Source organism: Neovison vison, chromosome 5 (assembly GCF_020171115.1).
Source record: "Neovison vison isolate M4711 chromosome 5, ASM_NN_V1, whole genome shotgun sequence".
NCBI lineage: Eukaryota > Metazoa > Chordata > Mammalia > Carnivora > Mustelidae > Neogale > Neogale vison.
The window spans coordinates 10,164,376-10,183,960 of record NC_058095.1 but is presented as its reverse complement, the minus strand read 5'-3'; the positions used below and the strand labels follow the sequence as shown (position 1 = coordinate 10,183,960).

Here is a 19,585-nt window from a genome sequence, read left to right as displayed (position 1 = left end):
TGAATTTTCAAAACACATTGGAAACCTTCTTACATACAGCTATGCTGTGTACATTTTTGGCAAAGAATGAATTTGGATTTGGATGTGGGAAATCTATTTGTTCAAGCCAAGCACCACTTAAATTTCCATAGGCAGATTATCTGCTGGATGAATTAGTCCAAGAAATTAAAGATAAAAATTCCTAAACTGCCTTTTGCTCAGCTGCCCAGAATGTTCCCCTTGATTACATCCTGCCAGTCTGATAGCTTGAATTCAGGGAACAGAAAAATCATTTTAATAGCCTGCAAAGTACAGAAATGGGGCATTCTTTCCAAAGCATATGATTTATTTGAAGCCAAATGCAAATCGATTTCTCATTGCTTTCCTCCTGTGACTTATCTATAGCAACATCTCCCTTCATTAGCTTAGAAAGTCAAAAATTAACCACAAAAGTGAAATGCTGGAGAAGCACCTTTGCATGTTAGAGGCTGGGAAGGTCTCAAACCCAACCACATTTCTTTTGGATCTACAGGATAATGCCACTTCGTTATTCTACCACAGATACCTCCGCGCTCCCGTAGGTTGACCAGATGTCTGTGGTATGCTGGGCACAATGGAGGCCCCTTCAGAGCAGTAACCATCCTCAAACTGCTCATAATAGCCCTCACAATGCCTCAGATATAGTTGAATGTTAATCGAACTGAAGAATACACAAAACTTGTTTCCACGATTTTTTTTCCCTAGCTCATTACAGGCATTAGTATAGTTTAGCTAAATTAAAGTCTCTGACAATGAAGGTTCAAATATCAGCATGCCTGACTCTGAGCTCCCTAGTGCCCATCAAGAAAAATAGACTTGCAATAAAATCACTTCTCTTTTTAAGAGAACTATTACTAATGGGGGTCACTTCTGTTTGCATAGGCATTCACAGATAATAGAATCAAACATTCCAACTCAGGGTAGGATGATTCATTCTGCTTCTATAACACTGTAGTAGAGACAGAACTATAACTTGTGGAGAAAATATGAAAACTGACATACATAGAAATTTAAGAGTCTATCAAATGCTCTAACTTCCATCAGCTACTTAAATCTTCTATTATTTGCAGTAAGCGGCAATGCTTTTTTGTCAAGTGCCCTTGAAAAGACACAGACGAATAGAAAGCTAATCTCTTGTGATAGGCAACACCAAGCTTAAGGTACTGCCTTAATAGGCTATCTAACTGAATCTTCCCAGGGAATTCTTTTGTCTTGCATTTTAAAGACCTTTTCTCAATGTATCTGTATCCACAAGGGACAGTGGAAATTGAGATAACAGCCAATAACAGTTGCTTTATTTTCCTTCTTAATGAAGATGTCCTGAATTTTCATTTTGACAGTTTAAGGTAGAAAGAAAGTCGGTCATTTAAAGGGTAAAGACCTTGTAGACACTATTCAGGCCGTTCCCAGTCTGGCAAATCATATGTATCAGTTCAATGATTCCCAGAAGACTGAATAGGACAATCAATAGATTCTCTGTAAATTGCCAAAGAGGACAATTTGCAGGCAGTTTACCCCAAATGGGGAAAATGCCAACAGAGATAGGACTAGGTTTTCTTTTGGAATACCATAAATACCAAACTTGAAGAAGGTCAAAAGTCATGGCACTTATGTTTTTCATAGATGACATTTGTTATTGAATGCCCAGCTAGGTTCAACCAAAGCAGCTCCCGAACCAAACTATATGGGAGCTACTAAAGGTCAGTCATAGGTAACCTGACGTTTAGAAAGCGAGGTGGGTTACTAGTCCATAATGACTCCTATTCCTAATGATACTTGTGGCTTCTCTGGGCAGCTCTGCCATGCCTCCCTAAAGGTTATGTCCAGACAATTAGATGCTAGAAGGGAACTTTTAAACAAGTCTGAGAAATTGCCCGTCTAATAATTTATGGTTAAAGAAAATGGCAGCCTCTCCCTCATCGTTTAGATCTGTACTTCAATGGACTGTAGTCATAACTAGAAGCACTGAAATTAAATACGTATTAAGCACCAACACCATGAAAGGAGACTTGGGGGCACAGCTTCCTTTAATCTTCATGGCAGTTGTATGATTTGCAATTTTCAGATGGGCAAATCGTGGCTCAAAGAGTTTGAGTAACTTTTGCACACGTGCCTAGTCTCACTAAAGATTAAACAGATATCTGAACTCCATCTCAGTGTCTCCATTCTTGAAACTCTAAGGTAGTAGGTCTCTATCTTGAAGATATATAGGAGGGCGCCTGGGTGGATCAGTAAGTTAAAGCCTCTGCCTTCAGCTCGGGTCATGATCCCAGGATCCTGAGATTGAGCGCCGCATTGGGCTTTCTGCTCAGTCTGAAAGCTGAGTTGAGTACCTTTTGTACACGTCTCTGTCTCTCTGCCTACTTGTGATCTCTGTATGTCAAATAAATAAATAAAATCTTTGGGGCACCTGGGTGGCTCAGTGGGTTAAAGCCTCTGCCCTCGGCTCAGGTCATGATCCCAGGGTCCTGGGATTGAGCCCCACATCAGGCTCTCTGCTCAGCGGGGAGCCTTCTCCCCACCCCCACTCTGCCTGCCTTTCTGCCTACTTGTGATCTCTGTCAAATAAATAAATAAAATATTAAAAAAAAAGATATATAGGAATCAGCTGGGGCTGGGGTGGGGGGGAAGGGATCAAAATTATTGTGTCGAAGCACAATGGTTGCAGGTATAACGTGCTCCCCTAGGATTTTCCCATTGGGTTGGTGGTAGACAACACTTCAAGAAACACTACTGTACCATATTGCTTGGCGAGGTGTCTTAATGAAGTTTTGGAGTTCATGAAAATGAATTATTAAGAACTGGCTAGGGCCACCTATTTAGGCAAATCTACATCACAAACATCTGACCTCCCTTCTCAAATCCACCCATTTCAAAGGACCATTTCCCTGGGTCTTAAAATCTAACAACATAGGCCTTAAAGTAGTGAAGTTGCAAAATAGCACAACTTTTAACATTTTCTTTCCAAAGTTATTGAAAATATTAAGATAAAAGAAAGATGCCTAAAACAGATTTTGGGATAGCCAGCCAAGAAATGAAGGTATTAACAGTTTAATATGTTTTGGAATGGGGAAGGGAGAAAGGGGGGGCACTGAGAAGAAGGATTGCATCTGATCCCTTTTTAATTTTAACTCTGCTTTATGTATCCCTGATTTGTTACCAACTGCTTTCATGAATTCTGCAATTGGTCTCCAGTGGCCAAATCTGACCTGATTCCCTCTCCATCCCCACCCCCCCCCTTGTTTTAAATGAGATCTGGTTTTACTTAGATGAATTAAATGTCACTATATTTGTTTCTGTGAATTGTTCCAGCAAAAATTACAGCATCCATGTCTGACTTTAAATGTCTGTAGGACTGTCTGCCTCTCTGGGCTATTTATAGTTGCCTTTTAAAGGCCCTAATAAATGCTTTTAGATTGCTATTGGTTTGCTTTCCCTTTGTGGAGACTCAGAATTGGTACCAACTGAAATTACCTGTTTTTTCCTCTTTGCTAAAGCAACGCATGTTCACTGTAAAATATAAATAAGGAAAAAGAAGAAAAAGGAAGAGCAAAAAATATCAGACCAAATAGAGGGCCACAATTGACATTCTGTGTGTGTGTGTGTGTGTATATATATATATATATATATATATATATATATATATATATAGCAAGCTGGTTTTGTTTTGTTTTGTTTTAGTCCTGTTTTATTTTTTTCCACCTGAAGATATGTTTCAAGTTTTTTCTCATTCTACTCCTGCACTTTTAATGGCTATGTTAAAAGTAACGAGTAATGTTCTGATTGTACCATTACCTATGAAACAATCCCACACTTATTAGACAGTGAGGTCAGGGCCAAAATTTGCTACTACAAATAGTGGTACAAATTAGTTACACTAGTAACCATCACTATGCTCATCCAAGAGAATTTCTTTAGGATAAACTGCCACAAATGGAGTTTTTGGTTGTAACAAACCCCTAGACTATTGTCACTTCATGCTGGCTTACCTCCAGAAACAGCTCAAATTAAATAGTACAATATATATTATATTTGAGCATATCTTTAACATGACGATATAATTACATGCATCAGTGTTGGGAATACCACATTGCTAATAATTCAGTTGTTGCTTTAATAAACTTTACAAAATACTTCTTAGTGCCAAGTTCATTTTCCTTCCCAACTCCAGATTTCCAGAGTTCTGCAGCATGATTAAGGGAATTATCATACTAGGGAAGCTACTAACCTGAAGTAAACAGTATTTTTTTTTTTTTTTAACTAGGTGTGAACTGGTGGCTAGGACAGGGGAGAGACAAGGTAAATGGAAGGAACTGAGAGCTGATGTTTGCAGAACTGTCAGCATTGATGTTTTAACAATTCTAGGGATTGTTAAATTCTTTTACTGATTCTTTTACTGTGATGAAAATCTCATTCAGGATGTATTAGCTCATTCCTTCAATGTCTATTTAGTGAGTACCTGAAATCCACATGTTTCTCTGGTGCTGGGGAAAGAGTGGCAAAGAAGGCAAGGGGATCTTTTTTCGTGGAAGCTATAATCTATTCCATGGGGCCGTCCAGCCAACAAACAAGTCATCATCCAGTCGTGGCAAGCATTTTGAAATGAAAATCATGTTTATGATCCAGAAAATAAGGACGTGGGGGAGGATTTTCGTTTAACTCCTCATCAGACATGGCATCTCTGAAAAGGTGACGTTGAAGAGGAGACTTCAGTGATGATAAGAAGACACATGGGCAGAAAAGGAAGTACAAAGGTCCTGAGGCAGGAAAAGCCTTGTTCATGAGAGTGGAATTTAGCAGATTTTTTTTTTTTTCCTGTAAAGAGTCAGATCACAAATATTTTGGCTTTGTGAACCACATTGTTTTGGTTGCTACCACTCAAGTCTTCAGTGGTATTGTGACAGTAAGTAGCTGCAGACAATTTTATAAATCATCATCTGAATTTTGTGTTCCAATAAAACTTTAAGGAAGTGACCAGTGAGCCTGGTTTCACCCTTAGACTATATTTTTTGGACCTTTGTGTTAGTGAAAGAGGGAGATGCAGTGATGCTAGAGAGTGAAGAGTGGAAGGGGAATGGTAGGAGGTAATTTCTAGAGGTGGGCAAGGTCAGAGGTAGCTGCTCTGTATACAATACAGATCATGCAAATTCCTCTAATTGCCCTGAGAAGACAGGGAAGATGCTGGAGGGTTTTAAGCAGGAGAGTGACATGTTTCGATTTTATTTTTAAAAAGGGTAGATTGCAGTACAACAAGGGCAGAAAGAGAAGATCTCTTAGGGGGTCCACTGAAGACATGGGGGGCTTTGACTACCAGGAGACGTGATCAGATTTAAGATATGCCTTGAAGGTGAGCCCACAGGAATCGCTGCTGGGTTATGTGATGACCAGACCATACGCTTGTTTTTAAAATGCCAGTAAAGGGGTGCCTGGGTGGCTCAGTGGGTTAAAGCCTCTGCCTTTGGCTCAGGTTGTGATCCCAGGGTCCTGGGATCAAGCCCTGCATCAGGCTCTCTGCTCAGCAAGGAGCCTGCTTCCTCCTCTCTCTCTGCCTGCCTCCCTGCCTACCTGTGATGTCTGTCTATCAAATAAATAAATAAAATCTTTTAAAAAATAGAAAATAAAATGCCAATGAAACTGAATTTTAACTGAATTTTCTCTGTTTCAAGTGATGAAAACTATCCCTGGGTATCACAAGCAGACAAAAATATTATTGGAAAGGTAACAGGTAACTTAAAACATCAAAGGAAGGGAGAAAAGAGAAAACCTGATAGGAGCAAAAGCAAGGGAGCAGGATGAAAGGGAAATCTTATCTCGGGGACTGCCTCCCCTAGAGCTGTGACTTGGGCCCTTCTCTGGAGCAACGTAGATGCCCTGCCACACCAGTAGCCTCTTGACTCCGTGTATCTGCCTGGAAAAAACAGGCTCTGGCATCCCGGCATCCTGCATCCCTGCATCCCTGCATCCCTGCAGCAAGAGGCTGTCTTGCTTTCGAAGTTCTGATTGGTCCCCCCAAGGTCATGTGACTCTGCTCCCGGAGCAGGTGAAGAAACATGCCGGTGCGAAGTGGCTTCTTCCACTTCCACAGCATCTTCCTAATCCTCGCCAGCATCGTCTCTTACTTGATCATTGAAATGCCTTCCTGGGCTGCTCCCCGCATCGGCTTTTAAATTTCTCCAACTGATTTTCCACTGGATGGCCAGAGTGGTCTTTATAAAAATGGAAATGTAATGCAGTGCTCTTGGTGAAGATGCTTTGATTGCTTTTACTGCTCTTGGGAAAAAGACCCAAATCTTAAATTCTCCCTCCCAGGTTACTTATTTACGTTCTGTCTCTCTCTTCCCAGCATCGACTCTCCACCCACCCCATCCCCGTCCCCCATCGCCCAAATTCAGTTCTTTGGAAAGCACGCCCTATGCATCCTTGAGTCACCTGGCCTTTGCAAATGCTGTTCCTTTGCCTGGGAAACTCTTTTCCTCTTTCTTCTTACTTGGTTAACTTGTATTCATTTCTCAGATTGTAGCTCAGACAGCCATCTCTCCCAGACTCAATAAAGGCTCAATATTATAAGCTATGGCAAGAAACAGAGGAGAACTGTGTATTCAAGTTAAGGGTTCAACAGGGGTTCAACAGAGGCTATAAATAAGGACAGTTTGCAAGGTGCTGGTGGGGGTACTCGTTTATATTATGCCTTTCATTCCCTACCAAAAGGTTTTGAGAGGGTCAAGCACTGTCCCTATGTTTTAAAATAAATAAATGAGGCTGAAAGATATTTGTGGGATGCAGTTGAGATGTGGTAGAACCATGACTAGAATCCAAGTCTTCGATCTCTGTACTTTTGTCCTTTAACAACGCTAATGCAGGACCAACCATGATAGGGAGCTGGGATGGGATCTACGGTAGCAGGAAGGGTTATTTACATCTCGGGTCAGAACCATGGCTCTGGATGCAAGCGGCAAGAGATGAGTTAGAAGGGTGTTATGTAGACCAGGTAAAACCAGGTTTTTACCTGATCAGGGAAGCCTGATTTCAAATGATAAGATGCAGATGAATTCCTGTAATGATAGGTTCTTGTGAGAACCAGGCCTTACAATTAGCTTAGAACAAAGGGCGCAGCCGTCAGACTACACCTGGAAATCGCAAGATAGTAACATCTAGATAGTGACTGTGTCTCAAACAAACAAAATGGGACAGAGAACAAGACCCGAGCTGAGAACATGTTTACCGACGGCCACAGGCAGGAGCAGTGAAGAGCCTGCTCTCACTTAGAGATCAAGTCCTTTACCAAAGGCTCTCTGATCCCCCTGCCCGGAAGGCAACCTCCCTCCCCCCTCCAGCCATTCTCTGAGTTAATGCTTCATTTCCACAGCCCACAAAGACACGTTCCACAGAGGTAGGACTCTTACTAATTCTCTAAAGTGGATGACTCTGGAACACAGTAGGGGCTCAATTTAAATAAATAAATAAACGACTAAACAAAACAAGAATGAAAACAGTTAGCAACGAATTCTCATTGGAGAGCTTTAGAGATCCCTGGGGAACCTTCTGCACCAAGAGGAAATTGAACTGTGATTTTTAAAAGGACGTAAGATTTCATGATATTCAGCTTCTGCAACCAACCCAGATACAGCTCCAAGTAAGTTCTGAGCAACTCAGGCTGGCCCCCAGCCAAGACCGGGATGGGCTGATTATCATGATAAGAACAAGAGAAACCTTCAGAACCATCTTCGTAAAACGTGCCCACACCACTTAAGACAAAGAATAAACATGATAACCATCCTGTGAATTTCTCTAACCTGGTAACTTTGCCAAGCTTGTCGGGCTTGTTTCCTTTAGCTTGGTTGCTCAGAGGAAAGAGTGATACAATTTCTTTTTAAGCAATACATTTTAAAAAATGAGTTGAAAGCATGTGTATAAAAATGTGTGTGTGTGTGTGTGTGTGTGTGTGTGTGTTAGGTGAGAGGGAGGTGTGTGTGTGTGTGTGTGTGTATGTGTGTGTGTGTGTTGAGGACAAGGAATAGAGGATTTCCCATTTGGTAAAAGTTGTGAAAAGGAAAGCAAAATGATCTGGTCCCTAGAGCTTTGGGGAGCTAGTGGAGAGGCAGAGAACTGGGCCACCTGCTTTAGTGGTAGGAAACAATGGTGCCATCCCCGAGCTTAAATAGATATGCCTACTGGGAGCCACTTTGTCAGTCTTGTGTCTTGCAAGTGGAGAGCTCTTTGACAGGGTACAAGCAGAGGCTCTGGTATTTTATAAAGGGGGAAACAGCCCATGTAAGATTCTGATTCATGCAACAATTCTTGAATAATTACTATCATCTTGGCCCAGTGAAAGATGGCTTCCCGGTCCTTATCTCACTCAGACTCACTGTCACTCAGTAACATGGGTACTCTTATCCCTATATCAGGCATGAGGACACTGAGGTTCAGAGAAGAGTTACTTTCCTAAGCCACTCAGGATGTTGAGGACAGTCCTGGAACTGGAATCTGCCTCCCAATTCCTGATTTCTCTGCAAGACCCAAACACGTTTTATTTCAGACAATTTGTTTTTAAGGCAGGATAATGTAGAATTATAATTCTTATTACTTCTGAAGGCAGTTTGTTTTTAAGGCAGGATAATGTAGAATTATAATTCTTATTACTTTGGTATGATCTTGACATACCAGAAAAATGGGGAGACATACTCCCAGCCTCTAAATTTTTCCTACTTCTTTATAAAACATAGCATCTTTTGGGATGCAGCACGATTTATGATTAGGATGTAGATATTACTTAAGAAAAAAAAAAATGAGCTAGAAAGAGGCTCTCCAGATAGTTACTCGCAATGCTGTAAAACCAGATTTCTTCTTCTCCTTCCCAGCTCTGGATTCAATTCAATTGTTAATATAGTTGAGAGTCCCTTCCCTATCATAAACTGGCACAGAACTTTTTTTTTTTTTTTTTTTAATTAGAGAGAGGGAGGGGCAGGAGGAGAGGGAGAGGAAAAATCTTAAGCAGGCTCCACGCCCAGCTCGGAGCCCGATGTGGGGCTTGATCTCACAACCCAAGGATCAAGACCTGAGCTGGAAATCAAGAGTCAGACTCTTAACCTACACTGAGCCACCCGGGCACCCTGGCACAAAACTTTCTTAAATTGCTTCAGGAGAAATTATAGAATTATATCAGGAAAGAGGTAAAGGTCTTTGTCACTGAGGACTTGGACCAGAGTTGGAGACTGGGGTTGGGAGGGAGAAGAGAACAGAAAGGTCAAAGGCTGTAGCTTAACCAGAGACCTGCTCTGAGCAGCTGAGAAGAAACACAAGCTCACCATAGACTGTCAACAAAGGAGACACTGTTTGCCATGCGGAAGACAGAGTCTATTTGCAGATGTCTGGGCAGCATCTAGTGGGCTCTGAGTGAAGCAGGTGGTCAGTGGTTGAAGGAAGAGCTCCACCTAACTGTGTCTGAGTCTCTTTATGATGATTCCAGGCAACACAAGGCTCAGGCTTAATTCCAAGGCAATAAGTTGTGGGACGGGTTTGGAGCAAAATAACCCCAACTTGTTTGGGTCCTGTCCCATCCCATTAAAACCCCTCTTTCTTTCCTCCTTAGCAACCAGGGCCCACCCACGAGTGCCATCTGATGACATGTCCTCTCACTAGCCACCAGCCACCCCCTGCTCAGGCCCCTTCACGAACCGCAGAACTGCACCCAAGCCAGTCCCCAAAGACAATGACCAGCACGCAGAATCTAGACCATCCTTTCTACACTCTGCCTCCTCAGCTCTCAAGTGTCCACTACAATTTATCTCATCGCACCGTCGCCAGGAAAGTAACTTGATTCCCGAGGACTTCATGTAAATCAGCGACATGCTAAAGATGATACTTGTTAATATCACAGGCCCTGGGCATGAATAATTGAGTTTCACCAGAGGTATTTAGAGCATTATTTGTGGTGTGTCTCAAATTACCCAGACAATTCGTATCCCTATTAATATATTTATAGTAAGCAGATGCTAGAGACAAGATCGGCTTTTATTTATTTATTTATTAATTTTCAATTTATTTATTTTCAGAAAAACAGTATTCATTATTTTTTCACCACACCAGTGCTGCATGCAAGCCGTGCCCTCTATAATACCCACCACCTGGTACCCCAACCTCCCACCCCCCCGCCACTTCAAACCCCTCAGATTGTTTTTCAGTTTAAAGTTGACATGGGATTCTAAAGTTTTAGCCATTTTGTTGTACCTTCAATGTGCTAACGTGCTAACGAAAGTTTGAAGAATTACCCGCGAGAGTATTCTGCTCAGTAAAGAGCTGAATTTGAGAGGATATAGGCAAATGACAGAAGGTTTGCTGCCGAATGGGTGAGTCTGACTAAGGCACTTCCCATACTGAGAAATGAGGACAGATACTCAGGTCGGTCACTTGTTTTGCTGAAAATGCTCTGTCGTGTGTAGCCCGTTGGAAACATGCTAAATCGGTAAAGGTTTCTCCTTGAATCCATACAAAGATCTAGAGGACTGAAAGCAGGTCCCACCAGTGCAAGTTGATTAAGAAGCTTTGATATATATATTTTTTAATGTCTGAAGTTAGTACAACGAGATCTCAGGAAATGACGCACCATGCTGACCCTGCCTCTCCCCTCACTCTAGCCACCTCTATCTTAGAACTCCTTATCATGGCAACAAAGTCACGGTCTTTTTTCTGCCTTGGCCATTAACCCCCTGCAGAATACTTTGAAGCTGATACAAAGGGGAACTGCAGATTCTGCATTTCCTTCTGCACTTTATATTCCACGATTTTGTCATTGCGGTGCTCAGATTCCCATTTTTAACAAAAAAAAGGAGTTTTATCCCCAACGAAATAGCCACTATCCGTTTCTAGAGGGTAAGGAGAACAGCATGCAAAGAGAAATGCAGAAGGAGGAAGGTTGTAAATGCTTTTTTGGGATGGAATGGGAAGTGACAAGATGATTATGAAAGCATGGAGGGGTTTGGAAAGCCAGGTTTTAATTCTAAGTAACACTAGTGTTACACACAGAATGTCCATGCACTTGGCCAGTCTTCTCTATCATTTAATAGAAAACAAGGGGAAGGGGCGCCTGGGTGGTTCAGTGGGTTAAAGCCTCTGCCTTTGGCTCAGGTCATGATCTCAGGCCTGGGATTGAGCCCCACATCGGACTCTCTGCTCTGTGGGGAGCCTGCTTCCGCGACATCCCCCCCCCCCCCGTCTACTTGTGATCTCTCCCTCTCTGTCAAATAAATAAATAAAATCTTAAAAAAAAAAAAAAGAAAGAAAACAAGGGGAAAAGTGTACAAATGAACACAATGTATGAAACAGATTAATAAATAGTTTGTTTAGTCATTTTGACAAAAGAGTGTCCATAAAATTCTTTGTTTATGGGGTAATCTGAGAAATGATTAAGACTTGATACAATTAGTTTGGAGCACTGGGTGTGGTGAAAAAATAATGAATAATGTTTTTTGAAAATAAATAAATTGAAAAAAAAAAAATGTCATAATAACTAAAAAAAAAAAATTAGTTTGGTTAAAATCCGGCCTTTAACTTAAAGACCATCATCTTTTCAAAAGTGTATCACTTACCTGGTTGAAAAAATAAAAAATCGGGGTGCCTGGGTGGCTCAGTGGCTTAAAGCCTCTGCCTTCAGCTCAGGTCATGATCTCAGGGTCCTGGGATCGAGCCCCGCATCAGGATCTCTGCTCAGCGGGAAGTCTGCTTCCCCTCCTCTCTCTCTGCCTGCCTCTCTGCCTACTTCTGATCTCTGTCTGTCAAATAAATAAATAAAATCTTTAAAAAAAATCAAAGATCAATCAAAGGTCTGCACTAGAACAGATTCTGAAAGCTTTTGTCTGTATAAGTTGAAATGAATGGATGATCAATTCAACGTGGTGGGCCGTGGTGGGGACACAGGGCATGGTGGGTTTAGGGCAGAATTCTCACAGCCATAAGGTGTATCCCTGAATCTATTACACTATTCAGAAATAGACTTTCCACATCCTCAAATTTGCTCCGTTAACGGCTTCTATTAATTGAAAATCCGTTCCCCAATTAGCATAACGTTGAAGGTGTTTTTAAAATGGTTTGTTTATAACAGTTGTTGGCACCACCGGAATTCACACTGCATGCCATTTCAAATAGAAACCTTTCTTTTTTTCTTCTGGCAGCAGAAAAGAGCAGAGTCACACAGTAGCTCTTGATTTATGAACTGCACTTTCTTATTCTCAGACTCCCACAGTGTGTGCCGTTCCCTTTAAGGAACAAGGTTGGGAACATTTAACAAGGAAACAATTCTATCTCAAAATCTACTTTTTAATTTGAAATCATATGGGCCTTTGATTATAATAGGTCCCATTCTCATGCCTCCAATGGTCGGGTGAGAGAATGAAGACCCAGAAACCTTGAGCAGCTTCTTGTTGTTGTCAAGGGTCATTGGATGACAAATGGGACAGGAACCTACAAGAATGATACATGTTGTGGGCCAAATTTGTGGAACCATTTAACATCCGACATTCCGGTAAGCATTTTGTCAGCCCGGGGTCACATCCTGAAATTAGACAACCATCTCCTCCAAAACCCGGCTGAGGACAAAGGTGGAGATGTAACTAACTAGTCAAAGCAAATCCGCAGGTCTAGTGGGCAGAGTGGCGGGGGCGTGTGGATGGATGGGGAGAAACTTGCGCAGACCTTACAGGGTTTTTTGGCTGAAAGCAGAGTTCACCCTTGCAGTGGTCCATCAAACAAAGTGTTTATTGTGAAGTGGGCCTGATCCCTGGAGAAGAAGAAAAGTGATTCCTATTGACTGTTAGGAAATTAACCCTTTCCTCCCTTTTTCAGGGAAGGTGTCAGATAAGAGCTTTGTGATTAACTTCCGCGGTGGTCAGTTTCAAAGGGGGGTGGGTCTCGATGTCAGCCGCAGTATTGACTTTTGACTAGTTTCTCTGCAGCGTGGGCTGGATCCTTTAGTGGGACCTCTTTTCTCCCCCTTATCCTTCCTTCCCTCATCTAGCAGAGGCAGGGTGTGTGGAAAGCATATTCTAATAATTACTAAACCACTGGGCTACAGTGACTTTTTTTTTTTTTTTCATAGAAATAACTCAAGACCACTTAACATTGAATTTTTAAAACTTACTTTCAGACTTGAGTTGGGAAAACCACAGGCCTATTCTAGGGATGATAAAAGCACTAGGAACTGTATGTTCTGCCTTGATCATTTCAAGATTGAATTCGGAGGGTGAAAAAATGATTTTGCCTATGGATGGCTGTGAAAGAATCAGGAATACTGCAGAGCTGGAGAGAAGGGGCCAATTGTAGGATGCTCCCTTTAAGAGGGAAACGAGATTAGAACTTTGGCAAATTTTCTGCTTCTATTCAGAGGGAAAGAGAAGAGATGGCAGTGTCCAAAAAGAAAAAAAGAAAAAAAAAAAAAAGAAAAAGGATGCTGTCATGAGACAAAAGCAAAAGCAATTTTATACCTTATTGAAAGCTTACCTGGGCGTGTTTTTGTGGTTTTTTTTTTTTTTTTTTTTTGCTTTTTTCAAAACTCCTCTGGGGTTAAGAACATTTTTTTGCCCTCTTAAAACTAAAGGAGCTAGGGGAAAGGACTTGAATCTGAGCGAGCGGCGTTGTCAGTTCTGTTCTGTCTTGGGAAGTACACGAGGAAGAGAAACTTCCTGGGAAGAAAGAGAGGACACGGCCGGCGCTGAAGGGGAGGGTCTGCGGCATTCAGTATGTAAGTTACATGTCAGCGGGAAGGGGGCGACCCTTCCTAGCATCCTTCTTAGAAAATGCATCTGACTTCAACAGTTAGAAGGCTTCTAACCCTGCTAGACAAATATCTGAATTCTATTTTGCCTTTCAACATTAAAGATTGCTTTTTGTTCTAAGCGCCCCCATGCCAGAAGAGTCAATAAAAACAAGACTTTGGTTTATGTCAGGTCAGGAAAGGTAGTGAGGCTTCATTTGGGATAATCATAGTGTTTGCCCAAGCCTTTTGCATATATAAAAATGTTATTTTCTCTAATTGCATATTTTGCTCCTATAATGACTGAGTTGAATTCTAAGCTGAAATGAGTAATCAATACTGAGCGTCTCTGTTGTTCAAATGAAGTCTTCGCCGTTTCGGATGGCATGAAATTGCTTCAACTTTGGCAAATTGCTCTAAAAAGGGAAATTAAAAGCTAAAGCTAAGGCATATTTAATTTTCTTTTTTTTTCAGGTTTTAACTGAAAACTTAAATCAACAAATAGCAACAGAACTATTCCTTGTACAAAATCCACCTGGATGCCAGAAGGACAGAGGAAAGGATGAGCTATTACGGCAGCAGCTACCCGATTGTAAACGTGGACCCCAAATACCCAGGCTACGCCCAAGAGCACATCCTAGCTGAGAAGAGAAGAGCCAGAAGACGTCTGCTTCACAAAGATGGTAGCTGCAACGTGTACTTTAAGCACATTTTTGGAGAATGGGGGAGCTATGTGGTTGACATTTTCACTACTCTTGTAGACACCAAGTGGCGCCATATGTTTGTAATATTTTCTTTATCTTATATTCTCTCCTGGTTGATATTTGGCTCTATCTTTTGGCTAATTGCCTTTCATCACGGTGATCTGTTAAATGATCCGGACATCACGCCTTGTGTTGACAACGTTCATTCCTTTACAGGGGCGTTTTTATTCTCCCTTGAGACCCAGACCACCATAGGTTATGGTTACCGCTGTGTCACTGAAGAATGCTCAGTGGCAGTGCTCATGGTGATTCTTCAATCCATCCTGAGCTGCATCATAAACACCTTCATCATTGGAGCTGCCTTGGCCAAAATGGCGACTGCTCGAAAGAGAGCCCAAACCATTCGGTTTAGCTATTTTGCCCTCATAGGCATGAGGGATGGGAAGCTTTGCCTCATGTGGCGCATTGGTGATTTCCGGCCAAACCATGTGGTAGAAGGCACAGTGAGAGCCCAACTTCTCCGCTACACAGAAGACAGCGAAGGACGAATGACCATGGCATTCAAAGACCTAAAGTTGGTCAACGACCAGATCATCCTTGTCACACCGGTAACTATTGTTCATGAAATTGACCACGAGAGCCCTCTGTATGCCCTTGACCGAAAAGCGGTGGCCAAAGATAACTTTGAGATTTTGGTGACATTCATCTACACTGGTGATTCCACAGGCACTTCCCACCAATCCAGAAGTTCCTATGTTCCGCGAGAAATTCTCTGGGGCCATAGGTTTAATGACGTCCTGGAAGTGAAGAGAAAGTACTACAAAGTGAACTGCTTACAGTTTGAGGGGAGTGTTGAGGTATATGCTCCCTTTTGCAGTGCCAAACAGCTAGACTGGAAAGACCAGCAGCTCCACAACATGGACAAAGCCCCCCCGGCCCGAGGATCTGGCACGTCAGACACCACGGTCAGAAGAAGGTCGTTTAGTGCCGTTGCCATTGTCAGCAGTTGTGAGAACCCAGAGGAGACCATCACCTCCGCCGTGGATGAGTGTAAGGAAGCACCTTATCAGAAAGCTGTCTTGACTTTAAATAGAATCTCTGTAGAATCCCAAATGTAGTTCCAATTGTGATGACCAGGACCACCACTCCATCATTTTACTCTGTAGCCCATCACTTTAAGGCAAGTAGTTATAAGCAGGGCTTTTAAGGAATGGTCCAGCTACGTTTGATGGACTTGGGGGGAAAAGAAGAGCAGGTTAAATCTGGTGAAAGATCATCTAAAAATTACATAGTATCCGATCGTTTAAACTTTTTTTTTGTATTAGCAAATTTGATATTAGGGATGCTATTCATAGCCTAATTGATTAATTTAAATTTCACCTCCTTTTCTTATATCACACACTTGCATCTTTAGTTGCAGGTGTCCTATCTGGTAAAGGAGAACAAAGGTAGGATACTGGCATAAGGAAGACAGGCAGCCAGCATGAATAACTAATTTTTAAATGTATCAACATGTATAGTAGTTTCCTGGAAAAAGTCACATCTTTCTAACCAAGATAGGCAAAATATGCATCCAGTAGATTGTTAACATTGAAATATTTAACTGAAATCACCTGGCAGGCTCAGCATTTGCCCCGTAGAGTGTCTTGGTATCCACAGAAAGAGGTAGTGACTGTGAGGTAGAGACACCTGCCACTTGGGCAGGTTAATGATTGAAGAGTGCTAGAAGCTGTTTTTGTTTCTTCTAATTCATACGACAGAAAACAAGTTGTCATTATTCAGGACAGTATTTCTCTCTCAAATGCCCTGAGTGATGGCAGCAAATGCCTTTATATGGAAGAGCAGAAATAAGGCAACGGTGACATTTCTAGCTTCTCTAGCAAGGGGGCTTCCTCTGCCCAACCCCATCTTCTCCAAAGACAACATGAAGATAGGATCACAGAGATGGGATGAGGGAAGGGGCGGCAGTGGGAAACATTTCTCAGACAACTGTGCTGTGTTCTGAAAGACTGTAGCTGCTTTTGCTTGCTGCGTAAGGGATGGAACCATTATTTTTTGGAGGGGACGGGGAGAGACGTAGGGGGACAGCAAGGGGAAAGAGATGTATTTGTGCCCAGAAGCAGTTAAATATGTCTTCTGCCTTGGTGACTCCATAAGACATAAATGACTTGAATTCTAGATTTTCAGCAACTCTCCCATTGAACTTGGAACGATCATTTAAATGGAAGATTTTGTGAAATATAATGAAGCTGATTTTTCTGCACATTATTAAACAGATAAGCTAGGTGTTATGGAATTGCTTAAATTGGGGGAAGTAAATCTGTATGCTCTATTTCTGTGTCAAAAGATGTTAATCATGATTATTTTAAGCCCAATTTCCTATGAGTAAAGTCACTTTCAGCTTTATAAATTGAACAGTTGTTAGCTTCATTCAGAATTAATGTGTTTCTTTACTCACTTTCTTTTTTCTTTTTCTTTTCTTTTTTTTTTTTTTACATTGTTGCTGAGGGGACAATAAGCATATAAGCATATGCCACAGATTTTCCTTTGCTTATTTTATTTAAATATATGTACACACAAATTGTTTTTGCAGTTTCTGGAAACACTCCCCCCCCAATTTAAATGAAAGCTTACAAGTAAATTGAACTGAATCATAGAGTCTGCGATTATCAATCAAAGTAAAATATGTAGGTATGTAAAGAGTTTTTCTCCTTTTTATTTTTCTTTTTCCATCATCCCTTCCTCCCTTTCTTCCTTTCCCTCTTTCTTTCTTTTGACCATGAGCACTGAAGTAACTTTTTTAAATGCATGTGTGCAAATCTTTTATTCCTGTTGTTTTATGGATAAGAGATTCATTCAGGTCCCAGGTGGTAAAACTGTCCTGAAGCTTAATATCAGAGATCTAAAGAATGCATTTTTTTCTGCCTTGCTCCAGAAACGCAAAACCCATTTTTAAAATTACACATGCCTTGTAGATTCAGATTTTGTAGCAACAATTACTCAGCTAAATTAGAAGGCCACCATCTACCAAGTAGAAATCTATCGCCACTGCGACAAACCCAGAGGCCCTCCCCCACCTCCAACCCGACTTTCTAAGATTGTTTCACACCCCTCTAGTTTCATTTCATTTTGCTTTGCTTCCTAGACTCTGCCAAACCAGGATTCGCATTTTGTTAGTATCAGAATAGAAGTGTCGATATCCAATAATTACATTTCCCTGTGCTATGCATTTCCACCGGTTAAATCCTCTTACCCCGAGTACAATGTAAAATCCGTGTTCCCTTGTCACATTTATCTCAATTTTCTGTTTAGACTCATAACACACTCTGATACCCCCAATGAGTTACTTAATAATAAAGATCTTAAGTAATGCAGAAATTGTGTGCGTTTGCCTATATTTCAGGTGAGTGTAAACTCTTGTCAACGTGGTCAGCATCAGGTACAGGGCACCCCAAAATGAGACTGCTGCCTCACAGAATTAGAATGTAGGCAGAATCATAAAGTGTTTTTTTTTTTTTATGGGTTTTTAACGGCTTGTAGGACGGCTCTATCTGAATTAATAGTTGTTGTTTCTGTAAGCTCTGCAAGAAGGCTCCTCAGAAAATTCCATTTCTAGTTTCAGACGCTCAGTCCATAATGAGACGGAGGCTGATTTTTTTTTCTTTTTTTTCTGCTAGCAGTTATTTTTGTCCCTAAAGATGAAATTATTCAGTGGATGTAATTAGATGGGAACCACACTGTGGCATCGAGGCATTCTCCCTTGTGTGCTCTGCCTGTGAACGGGGCCCCCAAAGAGAAGGGAGCACCAGGAGCGAGAAGGAAGTGCCATTTCACGTCACCCTAGTTCATCAAGGACACTTGGGTGCGTTGCACACATACACTTTGTCCTCACAACAAAATAGTGGGGTGGATATTTTTAATTTCCGGATCATCAAATATCTCACTTTTTTGCTTCTTCCTAACTAGCCAATTCCCAACTGGGGCAACAATGTGCCAGGAAAGGAAATGTGTGTGTGTGTGTGTGTGTGTGTGTGTGTGTATATCCAACTAATATAACTAAGCTTCTCCCTTGCGTCTAGGGGGTGGCAGGTGGGATTGGGGCGTGGTGACTTAAATGGCATGGATCTGGCCCATGAGATGATAGTAGAGCTTGCTGGGTGTGACCTTTAAGAAAACCCGTTCCTTGGGTCAGAGTTAGGGGCCCTTGACTGCCCCCTGACTGCCTGCATCCATGCTTCTGCCCTAGACCTCACACTCTGTAGCTGAAGGTCCTGCAACTACCCAGAGAGAGGGGCAGTCGAGGACAGCCCTTACAAGGGACATCGGAAAAGTAGAAAAGCAGGCAGCCCTGGATGGCCTATCTCCAGACTTCTTCTGCGTGAGTGAAAAGAAATGATTTCTCACCGAACAGGAAGTGGTAAGGGAGGAAAAAAAAAAAATGATGGGTTGTCTGGGTCCAGCTCGTACTTGTACTTGACACTGGATGGAGCTTGTCTCTGTGGAAAGCACATATTTTCTGGGGACTTGAGGAAATGCCACTATATTGTAAAACAAACATGAAAGAATTACTTTGGGCCTGGAAATCCCTCTGAGACGTGGACGGCTGAGTGACCCTGATAAGAAGATTGAGGAGTCCTGCTGTGGGGCTGCCCTTTATCTCCTTCCTTTCCCTCCCCTGGAATTACATCAACAGGACTTTCACTAGGACAAGTGACCCAAACCCTCAGAGATTCGGGCAAGCAAGTACGGCACAGCTTGGGAGAAAAACAAAATTCTGCTAATACTCGGCTCAGCCCCCCCAGTGCGACCCAACGGCCTCCAGGGACTCAAAAGGACACTGAATATGCACCAAGAAACCTAGATCATCTCTTTAGAGGCTGGTACTGAACGACTTCTGACTTGGCCAGGAGAGGTGTGCAATTGATTCTTTGGGCCTCAAGGATGAGGCACTAAATTCTACTTGGTTTAGAATATTTCATGAGTTCCGTTATTATAAGCATTGATTCTTCAGTTCTGAATGCTCTCTAAGGCATATCTATAAGCCCATCTCCCCCCCCCCACCCCCGTAAGCTTCCATTGCGGACTCCCAGAAACCACCCTTATCCACGCTGGGATACCC

At 42.0% G+C, this 19,585-nt stretch overlaps 1 protein-coding gene across 7 annotated transcripts in view; it reads left to right on the top strand.

Moving 5' to 3' along the window:
- Window positions 1-17,844, top strand: part of KCNJ16 (potassium inwardly rectifying channel subfamily J member 16) — a 54,648-nt gene extending 36,804 nt beyond the window's left edge. For 3 of the 7 annotated variants that reach the window (XM_044247535.1, XM_044247536.1, XM_044247540.1), the window contains one exon: window positions 14,237-17,844. In XM_044247535.1, coding sequence (XP_044103470.1) covers window positions 14,325-15,584 — 1,260 coding nt within the window. In that variant the 5' untranslated portion in view covers window positions 14,237-14,324 and the 3' untranslated portion in view covers window positions 15,585-17,844. Of the gene's footprint in view, window positions 1-9,607; window positions 10,087-12,366; window positions 12,536-13,606; window positions 13,751-14,236 lie in introns of those variants that run through there. The other 4 variants (XM_044247534.1, XM_044247539.1, XM_044247538.1 and 1 more) reach the window with 3 other exon arrangements.
- Window positions 17,845-19,585: the final 1,741 nt, after the last annotated feature.